We start from the raw sequence: 15,734 nt of genomic DNA, 5'->3' as shown, positions 1-15,734 counted from the left end.
ACTCATAAATTGCTTCATTGTAATCCTCAGACTGGCTTTCATTGACTTCCTCAATAGCTAAGTTTATGAGAACAAAAAGTCGTTCCACTTCATATTTAATTCCTGACGCCGACCCATTTTAACACAGCATAGTGAATATCTCTTCCCTTAAGGACAATATCCACACTTGGATATTATGAATTCTCACTGTTACCTCCTGCTGAACCATTGTCAGCTTTCCCTGTTTTTGGTTTTGACCACTGATCAGACTCGAAGGACCAATCAAATCAAACTTCCTGTACCCCTAAAACATATTTACGGCGTTTAAGTGGACTGTATATTAAAAAATATATCTCTGTTTAAGTAAATATCTCTCCCTCCTCCACGCAAAAACCCTTTACCAAGATAATCACTATCTTTATTTGAAAAAAGGCTGTTCGCTTCGTTAACAGAGGTTTTTTAATGCGAATTATTTCAATGTTTCTAAACAACTTAAGTTTTATAGAATTGTTTAACTTCAATTCCCATATTCAATATGTAGATTTCAAACTTTATTTAAATATTTTTTTTTCATCTTCTCTTACAGAGTAAATCCCTTGGAAGTCTTGCATTTGACCGTTCTACGCATTACAATGGATCAATATGAAAAATATCATTACGATAAGGATATGCTGCGTAAATTGGCCAATAAATTGGGTAGAATGGATGTTGAATCGCAAAATGATCTCGAACATGTTCGCAATGTTTTAACACAGAGATTTGAAGAATCGATACATTATCCTAAGGTGTCGCAAGATTGGTGTTTTATTGATTGTAAGTAAAAGACAAAAAAAAATACTCTTCAAATAAAACCCAATTATCGTCTTTATTTTCCAGCCTGCACCGCCGAACACTATTTCCGCATAGATCGTGCCCAGGAGCATCTCCATTACATTTGTGACATTGCCGTCGATGAACTATACATTTTGGATCATGAGGCGGCCACAATGCCACAGACTCCCGACCAGGAGCGTTCATTTGCTGCCTATTCACAGAGGCAGGCACAAAATGAACGCCGTCAAATGGATCAACAGGGTCAAGCAACCGGTACGAATCCTCCATATGTATATAAACGAATGTTTTGCCATTATTATTATCGTAAGAAACCGGTACAAGTTTAAGGCAAAAACAAACAATAACTACAGAAAAAGCTAGCCGCAAAAAGAAAACAAAACAAACAAAAAAACACATGAAAAAGGGGGGAGAGAAAACAATTTCCCCCTCCCCCCAGAAACCCAACAAATCCTCAATAACAACGACAAAACAAGACACACACAATTTTAGTTTATAACATTTTTATATTTAAAAGAAAAAATAATTATCTCCTCCATTTGCTGATCATCTATGAGATTTCAGCATACAGCTTAGTCCTTGCTGAATTGAGTATGTTTGTTTCGAAGAGAAAGAGAGAAAAAGCGTGGGGAGCAATAGAGAGAGTTAACTAACATCACATCTTGACAGCAAAGGCTAAACCGTATACCGAGATCCTTCCTCGTAACCAAAAACCACACTCAAAAAACCTCATACACCAAAACCACCACTCTACCAAACAACCAACCAACCTATCAAAACAACCTCTAGTTAACTCCTTAACTCCGTTTATAGGTAGGTTCGTCTGATCTAATGAGTATTGCTAGAAATGTGCCACAGTTCGACGGTAATTCTACATCATTCAAAGGCCAAAATAACATGCCACGTTGGAACATTTTGTTTTTTATTCTTTAAGTACTTCAGTATCAGTAATAAATTCAAAACATGTTTTCCAGAATGGTGTAGAATACATTCCAAATCTCATTGATGCTCTATCACTAAACATATTTCTTCTTATATATCAGTCAAGAGTGAAAAAAATAATTTTTTAATCAACGATCTGAAATATTTATTTTTCTAATTTTTATTTTCAATTGTTTTAAAATAAAGATGATGACTTAACCATTGGATCGAGACCCATTAAAGTCATTAAATTTAAGAGGTAAACTTTCAGAGATTCATTAAAAAATATGCAATTTATCGCTAGAATATCCCTAAAGCTTTGTAAACTTTTGAATTGGTTAGAATAAGAACTTGGAAGTTGTTTTTTAAACATATTCTAATTTTGTGCTGCAGCCCACAGGATCGTCTCTTCAGCTTCAGTGAAGATGTATTTGGTTATGGATTCAGGTACATGATTTAGTTCAATGAATATCTCATATATAAATATTCATCAGTATATAAGTAACTCAATAGTAAATGTAAGAAGTTTTTTATAAAATTCCTTAGTGTTATAGAAGACGGCCGTTCATCCATAAGAATGGTAATAAGTCGGGATGGGCTTGTAACCCATTCATTCAAAAAGCATTCTATGAAGAAAAAAACAAAGAAAAAGAAAAAAAATCCTCTAAAGTCGACAACCCCGGCAAACGTTTAAAGGACCATGATCTACGAATCTGCACCTATAATGTTCGCACTCTTTATACAGAAGGCGCAGTTTAAGGCCAATATTACTGCCATACAGGAAATATGTTGGATTGGAAAAGGCGTCACAACAACACCTGTTAAACTGGGATCTAAGAAAACTGCACTAAGTGTTTCCTGTTTGAATGCTTGTAGTGCACTGTTTTATTAATTTCAAAAATAATCTCAAGATCTAAATAGTATAATATGACTTAACCTAACTTAGACTAGTGTGTAAAAGAGAGAGGGAGAGAGCACATACATATGTGTACGAAAACATCTGCCATAAAACGTTATGGAGACGCCATAAGCATACTTCGTTATCTCATATGTGGCAAGCAAACTCGTTACACATTATCAGTCTGCAGCATAGATTACATCCCGTAATCAAACATACCACACGTAACAATGGAAATTCTAATTTCATTTTACTCTATCGATCTCCTACAAGAAAACGGCCCGCCTACCACATGTTTATCATTCTCAAGTGGACTGTATTTTATTAAAATAGATCCCTGTTTAACTAGATATCTCTTTTCTGTACACACGCAACCCTCACCATGACATTTATTATCTATACGAGGGGTACTAGAAAACCTGGCCCGGCTGCCCCAGCTGAGGTTTGAACCTGGGTCCTCTCCAACAAATAGACAATGTTGTCGATGTCCTAGCGCTCTAGACCACAGCCAATCTATCATAACTACTGAAAAAGTAGGCATTGCAATTCATGAAGGAAAACCCCCTTCGATTGTACATGTGTATGTATTGAGCAATTGATTTCTACACAAGACACTAGGGTGACTTGATAAAGAAAAAGACTTCAATAAAATACTTCATATCTACAAATTTGTAAAAATGTTTGTATAAATAGAAGTTATCAAAATCAGCCTTTGTCTTCTAGCCATTAATTAACATTCAAAATACTCCTGACGAGCTTTGGCAACCACCAAGCGAAACGGGTAATTGGTTGAATGTGTGTTGTGGTATAAAGCTAGAATTTTTCATTTTTCAATACAAAACTCCTTAGGCCATGTTAGCTCGATTAATCCATAAATAACACGCAGTGTCGCCAGACATTTTTTAGCCTAAGCGTACTCAGGACAGTTTGCCATACGACCATGTGTTGTGTTGTTTACAGTGCATTGATCAATACCGTTCTATATCACTATGAAACACTTGTTTAATAAATTCATTCGTGGCCGACACTCGCCGAAAAACGAAGATCGTAAGGGTCGACCAAAATTGGCCGTTGTGCCAGAAAAAACTTAAGCCGTGCGTGAACGGATAATACAAGATCGCCATGTTATATACCGTGAGTTTGAGCCATCCTTGGGCATTTATTCCACCAACTAAAATTTGGTATTGCATGAACAGCTGACCGCAAAAATGGATTTTTTTGCAAAAATCGCTCAAAAAGAGACTCTTGTGGATTGGTGCAAAGAAATTGTGAACAAAAACAATCGCGGTGCTTCAAACGACATTTATAAGATCGCCACAGACGACGAATTTTGGATCTATGCTTAGGAGCCCGAAACAAAACAGGAATCGACCGGCTGGGTCTTCGAAATCGAGCTAAATCCAACGAAAGTTGTGCATAAGAGAAGACCTTCCAAGCAAGTGGTTGCCTGTTTCTTCGGCAAAACTGATCGTGTGACGACTATATGGCTTGAGAAATGTAGTACGGGTAATTCCGAGTGTTACGCTACAAATTATTTGCCTGAAGTCTCCTGAGGAATTCGAAAAACGAACAAAAGAAGACGAATCGTTCTCCATCATGACAATGCGAGCTATCACACATCGATTCACAGCAGTGCCTGTTTGACCGGACAAAACGTGGAATTGATGGGTCATGCGCCGTACAGCCCTGACTCTGGATCTAATGACTTCATTTGATTGCAGCACATCAAGAAAAAAGACGTGGTCAACGAAGTTGCTGTAAAAGCGTTCAAAAACCATATTTTGGGGGTGTCTCAATCAAGCCACTGAAAACGACCCAAAAGATGGTCGCATGTCAAACTGTCCGCTAAAGCTAAAAACTGTCACACTTAAACAGGTTTAAACATCTGGTCGGAGGTTTAAACATCTGGTGTCCTTCACCGCAGTGGATGAAAGACTTGCTACATACAATACGGATAAAAGCAAAATTCGTCAACATCAGCTTTCTTTACGCTCATGCTCCCACTAAAGACAAGGACGAACAGACCAAATATATATTTTAAGAGCGCTTAGAAGAAACTTAGGACCTTTCTCCTGCCCATGATATTAATTTTTTCTATGCGAGTTTAAATCCAAAATTGGAAAGGAGAGTATCTTTGGCCCAACAGTGGGGAAATTCAGTCTCCACAGCGAACATCTCGAAATTCATATGGACATACTGCTGGGAAGTAACTGATACCTACAAGAAAGTTGAAGGAGAAACTGCTAAAGTGGCAGTAAACGACGACAAGACCAAGTTGATGGTGTCGACGCGCAATGCATCCATAGAACTCGGGCCAACTGTGGAAATTGGTTCATATAATTTTGAAGTAGTTAAAGACTTCGCCTACCTCGGTACAGTCATAAACACGTTGTGAAATAAGAAGAAGAATTGTATTGGCCAACCGATGCTACTTTGGTTTATGTAAGATGTTTAAAGACTGGAAGAGGCAGTCAAACAAAAATAACATTTTACAAAACACTTTACCCGTGCTAATGTATGGTTCCGAAGCATGGATACTTGCGCAAGCAGATAGGTCAGTGATTGGTGTATTTGAGATAATGATGAACCCACATGGCGGCACACGCAGAACTGGAAGGCCAAGGCTTCGTAAAAGTAAACAAGTGAAAGACGAAATAGAAAAGCGCGGTATTCCAAATTAGAGAAATAAAGCAACGAATAGAGAGGAAATCTTTTCTAAGTTCGGCTTTTAGGGCAAATGTTCTGTAGAGGGTCAATTAAGTATGTAAGAATGTTGGTGGGTGTCCAAAGTTAAGGTGTCATTATACCCTCAGCATTTATGCTAACGAGGGTATATATAACGAGGGTAAAATGTGTATCATCGAAATAATGCTTTTAGACCCCAAGAATATTTGGACGAAATACGTTTCAGACACTTTGGAGTTGGTTTAGCCATGTCCGTCGTCTGTCTGTCTGGCTGGCTGGAGCGCACAATAACTCTCGAACGGATCAACCGATTCGGTTCAAAATTTGGCTTTCGTAATATATTGGGGCCACCGTGGGGCCACCGTGGTGCAATGGTTAGCACGTCCGCCTTGCACTCAGAAGGTCTGCGGTTCGAATCCCAGGCCAAGCAACATCAAATTTTCAACGGTGGCAAAATTCCCCCTCACTAATGCTGGTGACATTTCCTGAGTATTTAAGCCATGAAAAACTTCTCTACAAGTGGTGTCGTAAGACACGCCGTTTCGGACTCGGCAATAAAAAGTAGGTCACATATCATTGAGCCAATATGAATCGGCGTGCACTCATTGATATGAGAGAAGTCTCCCTTGTCCCATCTGGGATGTTTGTGGAACAATTATTTATAATTATTATAATATTTTGTCCAAACTTAGTTTAAGTTCGAAGATGGGTTATATCGGTCCACTCCTTCTGGTACCTCCCTCACAAATGTTCGGAAAATATAGGCGCACGATAACTCTTGAAGGGAGTAAAAGATTTGTTCCTTACATCGTGAAATTTCTGCCAGACATAGATGAGGTTCCAATATGGTCTCAATCGGTCCACTTCTTCGGGTACCTCCCATAAAAAATTTCGGAAAAGTTCAGTTTAGGACCTGCTCTCGAATCGCTTTGATTTTTGTTATAACAACTTGTATTCACTGCCCCCCCATACGACGATACAAATTTCAAATTTATACTTCCTGTGAAAATAGCCCGAAAGTTGCAAAAACCCCTATGGAAGCATGTGAGTGGTTGGAGCGCAGGATAACTCTCGAACGGATGAACCGATTTGGTCCAAAATTTGGCCTTCGTAATATTTTGTCCAAACCTAGTTTAAGTTCGAAGATGGGCCATATCCGTCCACTCCTTCAGATTCCCCCTCCACAAAAGGTAGAAAATGTTAGGAAATATTGTGCGCACGATAATTCTAAAGGGAGTAACCTATTTGGTCCATACTTTTCGTATTGTAATATCTCTATGGGTCATAGATCAGTTTCGAATATGGACTATATAGGTCCACTCCTTCGATTATTTCCCACAAAAAATTTGTGAAGAGTGCAGTTTAAGGCCTGTCCTCAAATCGTTTTGCTTATTTTTGTAACAACTTGCAAATGCTCCATTACAAAAGTACACGTTTTTTCAGCGGAAAGTCCATAATTCCTGAGAAAATAGCCCGAAAGGTTTAAAATACCCCTATGGCACCATGTGTAGTGGCTGGAGCGCATGATAACTCTCGAACGTATCGGCCGAATCGGTCCAAAAAATGTATTTTGAGTCGCTTTGGTTTTTTGTTGTAACAACTTCTATTCGCTTTCCCCATTACGACGGTACATGCTTTTTCAGGGGCAAGTCCTTACTTCTTAAGATAATGGCCAAAAAGCTAAAAAAAACATAACGCTCGAAGGGAAAAAGCGATTTGTTCCAAACGTTGTACATCGTATTTTATCAGGGACGCGATTCTTTGCAAAGACAGTTTAGTGAGGGCGCCCACTGAGTTGTTTTTGCATATGCTTCTCTCTCTCTCACGTACAGTGTACGTGTACATAAACAAAAGATGAACATCATGTGGTTGTTGTTTTTTTCACCCATGCATACACACATGCTTTAGTAATGATGGAAATATTATGGGCGACGCTGTATTATATAGACGTCAGAAGTTTAGGGGGTTATCATGAACTGCAATTCCCCGTCAATTTTTTCACTTTCTCCCTTAAGTCCAACGGCGGAAAGACAAAACTCATGGGGAAATTTCATTCATGATAACCCCCATAGTGTCTCACTTCTTTTCTTTAGGTCCGATGCTGAGGGTATATCTCTGTCGGCCAAGCCGACTGATACTTTTTTACTTGTTTTAATTTTATTTGATTATATTAGCAATATGTTCCGCTTAATGGTGGAAAATATATCGGTCAATATCTTCATGAGTAATTTGACTACAGAATCGGTAATCACTGATATGAGAGAAGTCTCCCCTTGTCATTCGAGGGATGTTCGCGGAAAACAGATTTTTATTGTCTTCCGAATCCCATACAACTTTTAATTACGAAATTTTCAAAACTAAGAATGCATTCGTTGCTTTTTTTCGAATCCCATACAACATTTAATTATAAAATTAAGAACGCATTCGTTACTTTAGGAGAGACAAAAACTATTTTACATTAACCACGTGCACTTTAAAATATTTGTAATATCAAGTTTTATTTATGTACTTCAAGATTTCTTTAAACTTGACAAAATTAGTATATTCTTATATTTATTAATTATTTTAAATTTATGTTCTATTTTATCAACATTTTGTGGAAAAATCTCATCCAACAAATATCCTACAACAAACAGTCCTATATTGGAGCAAACTTCCGATGCCATACTATTAGCTGCTCAAAGTGGCGACTTATTGATGGTATTCAAATAATGGTTTTTCCTTTTTATTTGTTAAAAATTCATGTTCCTAAAATTCCAAATTTATGCAAAAAAAAACGAAAAATATTTCCCAAGTCCATTGTTTGTCATAGTACCTGTCTATTGTTTCTTAATTCATAAACAATTGGCACCAACAAAAGAAAATTAAAATCCTCACAATCATTCCTATCCCTTTACCCGATATTGTAAATTGATTGATTTTTAATTTTTGTTGCAAATATTTATTAATTTTAATTATTGATTTGGTTATTTGTCTGTATAATTATTTATATTATAATTTATTTAATTTTCTTTTTCCATTTATTTTTTCGTTTCTTTTCAATTTGCTGTTTCAGTTACGTGCACTACATGAACAAGGATACTCATTACAATCAGTTAACCGCAGTGGACAAACTGCTTTACATTTCGCTTGCAAATATAATCATAAGGATATTCTTAAATATATTGTATCGTGTGCATCACGTCGCTTAATTAATATTAAAGATAGAGAAATGTAAGTAAAAAAATATTATTTGAAAAATGTATTTTTACATTACACGGAAGTGGTAAATTCTATACCGCGTTTATTATTTAATTTAAATGTGAGTGTCTTCCTTCTAAGAAAAAAACTGTGAAACAATACTCAAATAGATCACAAGTTGTCAACATAAAACCTTTTGTGTGAATGAGTAACGACAAAAAGCATACGCAACCTATATTCGAATTTATATTACTAATACGCACCACATCAATCAGAACAAATAAAATTAAGCACTTAGTTCCTTTTTCTATGTACACATCTAAGGACACGACCAACCCTTCCAGCTAGGAGAACTGAACCGACCGCTCAGTTCGTCTTTGGACGGCTCACCGTGAAGACATAAAATTGCATGTAAAGCCCGTAGGCGTAGGCTTTAAAATAACCTAAAAATATCATTCTGCTTGTTGTGGCGATATAGTCAAACCACTGGCCAAAACCACTTTGAATCCGCCAAAAAATGAGCATTTAGTTATTTTATGCTCTCCACCATGAAGTATACAATAATGGAAAAATTAGTGGTGGAAAAGGTTTCTTTTAACACTGTAAACCAAAATGCAGCTAATTTGGTAAATGTCAAAATACCTGATATCGGACGCTACAGCAATAGGCTATACGAAAACGTGGAGCTTCGTCCACAATTTTAGGTGGAGAAGTTTTCTGACCTCTGGGAAAACTAAATGCCAAATATAAATCAATTTATACTGGAAATGTAGCAGAGTGGCAAATGTTAGGAAGAAATCGAAATCAAAGTAGCAACAAAGTCATTGAAGGAACGACCCAGGTACAGAGCCTTTTTGGTATCGAGCGTCTATGTGGTCCCTCTGGAAGATGCATGCACAAAAGAAAAATATGAACCGACAATTTGCTCCGCCATTCTGCTCCTTGAGAGTAAGCTTTATAGGAGCACCTATAGGATTTCCTTCTTCTGGGTTCTATGATATCAACCCTAACGAACTTGAGACATTCTACTTTTTCCTGAAAGCCAGGGGGCTCTAAGATGTCATCATAGCCATCTTAGAACGCTGCCAAAAGGTTTGTGCTTTTATAGCAACGCCTTTATGTTCGCTCGTATTTCTTTACCTGATTCAGGTTCCGGCTGTGTCCATAAAGAATCAGGGGCAGGTGAGTCGATTTAGATGGTGCAATAGTATGCACACCCGCCTTGGGTTCGATTCCCCGGCCAGTCAACATCAAAATTTTCAACGGTGGCAAAATACCCCTCAGTAATGTTGGCGACATTTCCTGAGTATTTCAGCCATGTAAAACTTCTCTACAAAGTGGTGTCTGAAGAAGACACGCCGTTCGGACTCGGCGATAAACAATAGATAGGTCCCATATCATTGAGCTTATATGAATCGGGGTGCACTCATTGATATGAGAGAAGTCTCCCTTGTCACGTATGGGATGTTTGTGGAACAATTATATATATTAAACAAATGCAGTACATCATGTGGTCCACATCCACATGTGTTGGGTAACGTGCCATCAATTCGCACCCAATACGAATAGATCTTTTTCAGCAATGGATGTGGAGTGATTCTTCGAGTACGGCATTCACACTGTATCTTTGTACTACCTACGCAACTGCATCAGTGGGAATGTTATTCAAGCCTGCCTGATAAGATCGTTGATCTAGACGCTCTCGCTTGTACCTGTGGACCTATCTCTCCAGAACATGAAAATCTCTCCTGACGTGCCTGGGTTAGTTCATCGACAACATCTGGCTGTGCAAATGCGCCGGTAATATATTCGTCTCTACTGTTGTCATGAGGACGCACCATGTTGCATCTAAAGAGTTGCAACATTGGTGCCGTTTTAAGTGAATTGTGGACAACGGTTAAGTGACACTCGAACCCCGGAAGGAGGGAAGATAGGTCCTCAGTTACGTTTGGCGACGTTACGTTGACTGACCCGAAGAGATGCGCAAGTTATTTCAATCGACAGTTTATCGAGTACCCCAGGAGTGGCATCGCGAAGAGAAGAGTACTACGTCGCATCAGATCTCTTCCTGCCGAAGATGAACCACCACAGTTTACAATGAATGGACGATGTTGCGAATGCCACCAGGAACGCTAAAACATCCGAAGCGTTGGGCCCTCATGGAATATCCATGATAATGCTGAAGCAGCTGGATGAGCCGGGAGTGGAGTATATCACTAAAGTTCTCAACCTGTCGCTAGCCACCGACATTGTTCCCGAACTCTGGAAAATGGACAGGGGAGTCCCGCTACTGAAGCCAGACAAGGATGCCAGCAAAGTGAATCGTACAGGCCGATTTCGCTTTTGTCGCCTGTAGCAAAGACCCTTGAGGCCTTAGTCCTCCCCAGCGTCAGAAATAGCTATGTAGTTACCGATCATCAGCATGGATTCCGTAAGCAGCACAGCACGACAACAGCGCTGCACGCCATCTCCACATATATTTGTCAAGGACTCTACCAGAGACCGCCGTGTGATAGAACAATGATGGTGGCGCTTGGCTTATCAAAAGCCTTTGATACTGTCAGGCACTCCACGCTGTTTGAGGACATTGAGCAGACAACCCTGCGGCCAAGTCTGAAACGTTGGATAGTCTGTTATATGTGTGGACGCCAGTCATACGTGGAATTCAGGAACAAGAAGTCCAAACCCCTTAGAGTGAAACAGGGAGTTCCCCAAGGCTGGGTGATATCTCCGGAACTGTTTAAGCTCTACTTTTCCTGTATTCCGCCCTTCCAGACGGCATTGAGATCGTAACGTATGCGGATGATTGTACGACCCATGACGATATATGTACGATGATGACATCTGTAAGAGACTGAACTCCTATTCAACCGATCTTACCAACTTTTTCCACGCGAGGAATATGCAGATTTCCGCCACAAAAACTACAGCCACTCTGTTCACCACATGTACATCGCACTTTGGAAGAGAGTTGAATGTCGTGGTCGACGGTAGCAGAATTCCGACCACAAACTGCCCCGAAATTCTAGGGGTCACATTCCACGCTACGTTCACGTCGTCCGCTCATTCCGCAGCTATCTGCGACAAACTGAAATGCAGAATCAAGTCCCTAGCCGGCAGCACTTGGGGTGCAGATAAAGAAACATTGTTGACGACATATAACGCTATAGGTCGGTCTGTGGTAAGCTATGTGGCGCCAGTTTGGTCCCCGAATTTAGTTGATACGCATTGGAAAGAGATGCAAACTTGTCAGAATGACGCATTGAGAACAGCAACAGGGTGCCTCCTCAAGTCTTCAGTGGACAATCTACATGACGAGGCAAAGATTCTTCCAGTACAGCAACACAATGAGATACTTTCGTTGCAGTACTTGTTTGGATGTTGCGGTGAGAGCCATTCCAATCACCATCTGCTGGCTAGGCCTGACACACCCAGGCATATCTGGAAGGATATTTATGCTCTAGATAGGGAGGTCCAACAATATAGGAGAGAACCCCTTCCAGTACAGCAACACAATGAGATGCTTTCGTTGCAGTACTTGTTTGGATGTTGCGGTGAGAGCCATACCAATCACCATCTGCTGGCTATACCAGGATGGATATTCATGCTCTAGAGAGGGAGGTCCAACAATATGGGAGAGAACCCCTAAATCTACAGGCATATCAGGCAGGTCTGAATAGCATTCACACTGACGCAGTTGCTAAGGCCATAAGCAAATACAGTGTGAATAAAGTCCTCGGAGTACATCCCCCATCTATCGCAGCTGAGGTGCGTCAGCTGCCACGACAAACCGGAGTAGTTTTGGCTCAACTACGCTCGGGATATTGCACTCGCCTAAATTCTTATTGGGCAGATATTGGTCGCGCCGTGCAAAACATCTGTCCAGAATGCGGCATGGGCCCGCACGACACACCGCACATTTTCAACTGCCCTGCCAAACCCACTCGCCTAACTCCAGTAAATCTGTGGTTACATCCCATAGATATAGCCACTTTCCTGGAACTGGAGATAGATGAAGAACCAGATTGAACAGAAGAACGAACACGCAAACCCACAATAAAAACATTGTTACAGCAACCATTTTGCAGTCCTCAGGGCGGCATTTTGGCGGGTTTGAATATTCTTCCATAGAGTATCGCTAACATTTGCATACCACACTGGCTCCACATAGCTTACCACAGACCGGTCTATTTCTTTATAAGAGGACAACAAGGTATCTTTGTCAGCACCCCCGGCCAGCGGCTTTAAGACTTTGTTCCAACTTTTAAGCAAATAGCAGTTGCTTGCGCTACCTAGCTTAGCATAGACCGGCCTATTGCTTTCTAAGAGCTCAATAAGGCAGCTCAAAAGTGGAATCAAGGTATCTTGTTTCTACTTCTGATCTTGTAGCCAATAGCATCTGTCACTGCCACGCTGAAAAGTAACAGCCGTTCTATCATCCTTCATTCCAAGATTCGAGAGTGATTTAACAATTGCCCACAATTTACTTAATCCTGTACGAATGTTGTTTGCAGTGCTTCAGGTGGTCTAGCGACTTTTGCTCACCCACTTGTTTGTTGAATTCAAGAGTTAGTTCCGTAATTCTTGGGTTTTAAGGGTTCGTACGACAAAGTTAATGATGCTCATTTGGTAATTTCGTCTAATTTCGGGTATTAAACAAGCAGGTATTTAGTGAGCGTCTGCAGCTGTGATGATGACGTGAAAAATTCTTTCAGCTAACAGAGACGCTGAGGGAATAGGAAACTCTCTGAAGCGGTGATTGGTAAATTATCTGAACTCCTGCTAATCTGTTTCGTAGGTCATAAAGTCGGGTTAATGGAGGCGATGACCGGAAGGTGGTCTGAGCCAAGTAAAATGACGGGTTGACAGGACACTTCATTTATCACTCCGTTTGCCACAATGGTGATGTCTGCCGAGCTGTGGAAATATCCCCTTTTTATCGTAGGAGCGTCTTGGTTTGCCGTGCAAAAAGTGGAGCTATCAATTTACTCGGCCAGTGCTCATTGTCAAGGGCTGAATGCATTAAAGTCCCCTTGTGATAGATGGTTGTTGTCCTCCAAAAGCGAATTAATGTCGGGCAAATGTACACTAAGGTTATGACTTTTTTACAACCTCAACTAAATGTGTTTAGAATATTGAAGAAGATATTACCTTCCTTATCAAAAGTGGTTTTCAATGCTAATTGGCCCTTGGATAAAAATTTTTTCTACTTGGCTAAAACCTTTCTAATCGCACATTTATTATTTTTTTAATTTCAGGGGACAAACAGCTTTGCATGTAGCAGCCCAACTTGGCAGACGCGATTTGTGCGTAATGTTAGTTGCAGCCGGAGCTAATGTGGAGTTGCGGGATTTGAATGGAAATACCGCGATGATGGTGGCATTCAACAAAAATCACACTGAGATTGCCACATATTTGGAAAGTAAGGGCACAGAAGAATAAAAATTAAAAAAAAAATATGTAAAACTAGGAACACACAAAATCCACAATAACTGATGATGCAACAACAGCAAAAAAAGACCACTTATTGAAAACAAAACCAATATACTCATACATAGAAAACCAACAAGAACAACAATCATTAGTTTCTTAATTTTTTTCTTTAAAAATAGTGTAATGTAATTAAAAATTAAGATATATTTTTTTGAATTATTAGAAAAAAAACAAATAATTGTGTCTGTAGCTTTTGAGGTAGTAGTCCCATGGAAAAAATAATTTCAATTCACCGTAGATGCTAGAAGATTAATACAAATCATAATTAACTAAATTTTTTCTACTTTTTACTTTTTTTCCAAATAATGCACACGATTTTTTCATACGGATGTAATATTTTGTCACATAAAAACAACAACAAACAACAAATTTCTTATGACACCAACACAATACTGAACATTAATTGTAATTAATTATTAAAATTAAAAAAAAAACAAACATTCCATTTAATATTAATAATAATATAATTTAAAAACAATGATAATTCTTAATATAAAATTTTTATTTTAATTTTGTAAAACTTAAGGCCAAGAACGATTTTTAAATATGGGAAATAACGTGAACATGAAGAAAAAATAAACAAAATGAATTTGCGATTTTTTTAATTTAATATTTTTTTGGCAAAATCTAAAATTAAAAACTATTTAATATTTATGATAATTATAAACGATGATCTTTTCTGTAGTTTTTAAGCAAACAAATGTAATTAAGTTTAAGTGAAATTATTATTAAAAATGAATGGAAGAGGTTTAACGGTCTAAAATAAAATTAAAATAATAAAATCTTATGCAAAAAAACTATATTTAAAAATAATTTATTAAATTTAAAAACTCCCAGCAATTTTATTAGTTTTTTTTCTTTAAAATTCTTTAAGAATTCCACAAATTAAAAATGACAAAAACAAAATAATAATAATAAATTTAGATTTGAAATATTTTGAAAACGATTATTGTGATATAAAATTAAAAAAATAATAAAAAACACAATGAAATGAAATTTGAACTAAAAAAGACAAAACATTATTATTTAAAGAAATTTTTAATCAAACAAAATAATAACAGAACTTAATTTTAAAATTGGCAAATTTCTATTTTTGGAGGAATGAAATATGATATTAACCATCATTGAAAACGTAAACATGTAATTTTTATTAAAAAATAATTGAATTCTTATGTGGTTTTATTTGCAAAAAAAAAGATGTCAAAATTTTTAAGAAATATATTTCGACAAGATATCCTTTAAAAAATTTAAGAAAAAAAAAGCAGTTCTACAACTAGTTCTGGCCCAAGAAGAGCAATTACAATATTCGAAACCAAGCCGAGAGTTTTAACATACGTCAATAGGTAACTGAACTAATTCGCTTTTTATTTCAATCTCTCTGCGTAAAGTATTGTCCGTGATAGGGTTCACTAAAGGAGGTTCTGAGAAGGTATCCTTTTGAATCTCTACGGACGACATTATGAGACGTTTCAATACTCTTTCTTTGCATTACACCTGTATTCGTAGACCACACTGACGACTTATAGCTTACCATAAACCCTCTCTATAAGATGTCCGAGAGGGTTATGTTTCTGTTCATCAAATTCTGGCACCTAATAGTACCTTTATATAACAAACCCACTGGGTTTTAAATGTCAATTCCATTATATATACGTCAAACAAATCCTCATGAAGAAGGTTAACCCTCCAAAAGACTATAATATAAACATGGCCTAAGACCTTGTAGTAAACAGTGTGACCTTAGATT

The 15,734-nt window shown here is 38.1% G+C and overlaps 1 protein-coding gene across 3 annotated transcripts in view; it reads left to right on the top strand.

The window, feature by feature from the left end:
• The window catches only part of rdgA (retinal degeneration A), a 734,186-nt gene extending 719,402 nt beyond the window's left edge, over window positions 1-14,784 (top strand). For all 3 annotated transcript variants that reach the window (XM_073974355.1, XM_073974356.1, XM_073974357.1), the window contains 8 exons: window positions 566-792; window positions 856-1,065; window positions 1,939-1,990; window positions 2,125-2,178; window positions 7,951-8,014; window positions 8,370-8,527; window positions 13,753-13,916; window positions 14,514-14,784. In XM_073974355.1, coding sequence (XP_073830456.1) covers window positions 566-792; window positions 856-1,065; window positions 1,939-1,990; window positions 2,125-2,178; window positions 7,951-8,014; window positions 8,370-8,527; window positions 13,753-13,916; window positions 14,514-14,566 — 982 coding nt within the window. In that variant the 3' untranslated portion in view covers window positions 14,567-14,784. The remainder of the gene's footprint in view (window positions 1-565; window positions 793-855; window positions 1,066-1,938; window positions 1,991-2,124; window positions 2,179-7,950; window positions 8,015-8,369; window positions 8,528-13,752; window positions 13,917-14,513) is intronic.
• Window positions 14,785-15,734: the final 950 nt, after the last annotated feature.

This window comes from Musca autumnalis, unplaced genomic scaffold, assembly GCF_047663935.1.
Source record: "Musca autumnalis isolate F117 unplaced genomic scaffold, ASM4766393v1 scaffold_3, whole genome shotgun sequence".
Taxonomy (NCBI): domain Eukaryota; kingdom Metazoa; phylum Arthropoda; class Insecta; order Diptera; family Muscidae; genus Musca; species Musca autumnalis.
Note: the sequence above shows the minus strand (reverse complement) of the source record. Positions and strands in the feature narration are given on the sequence as shown.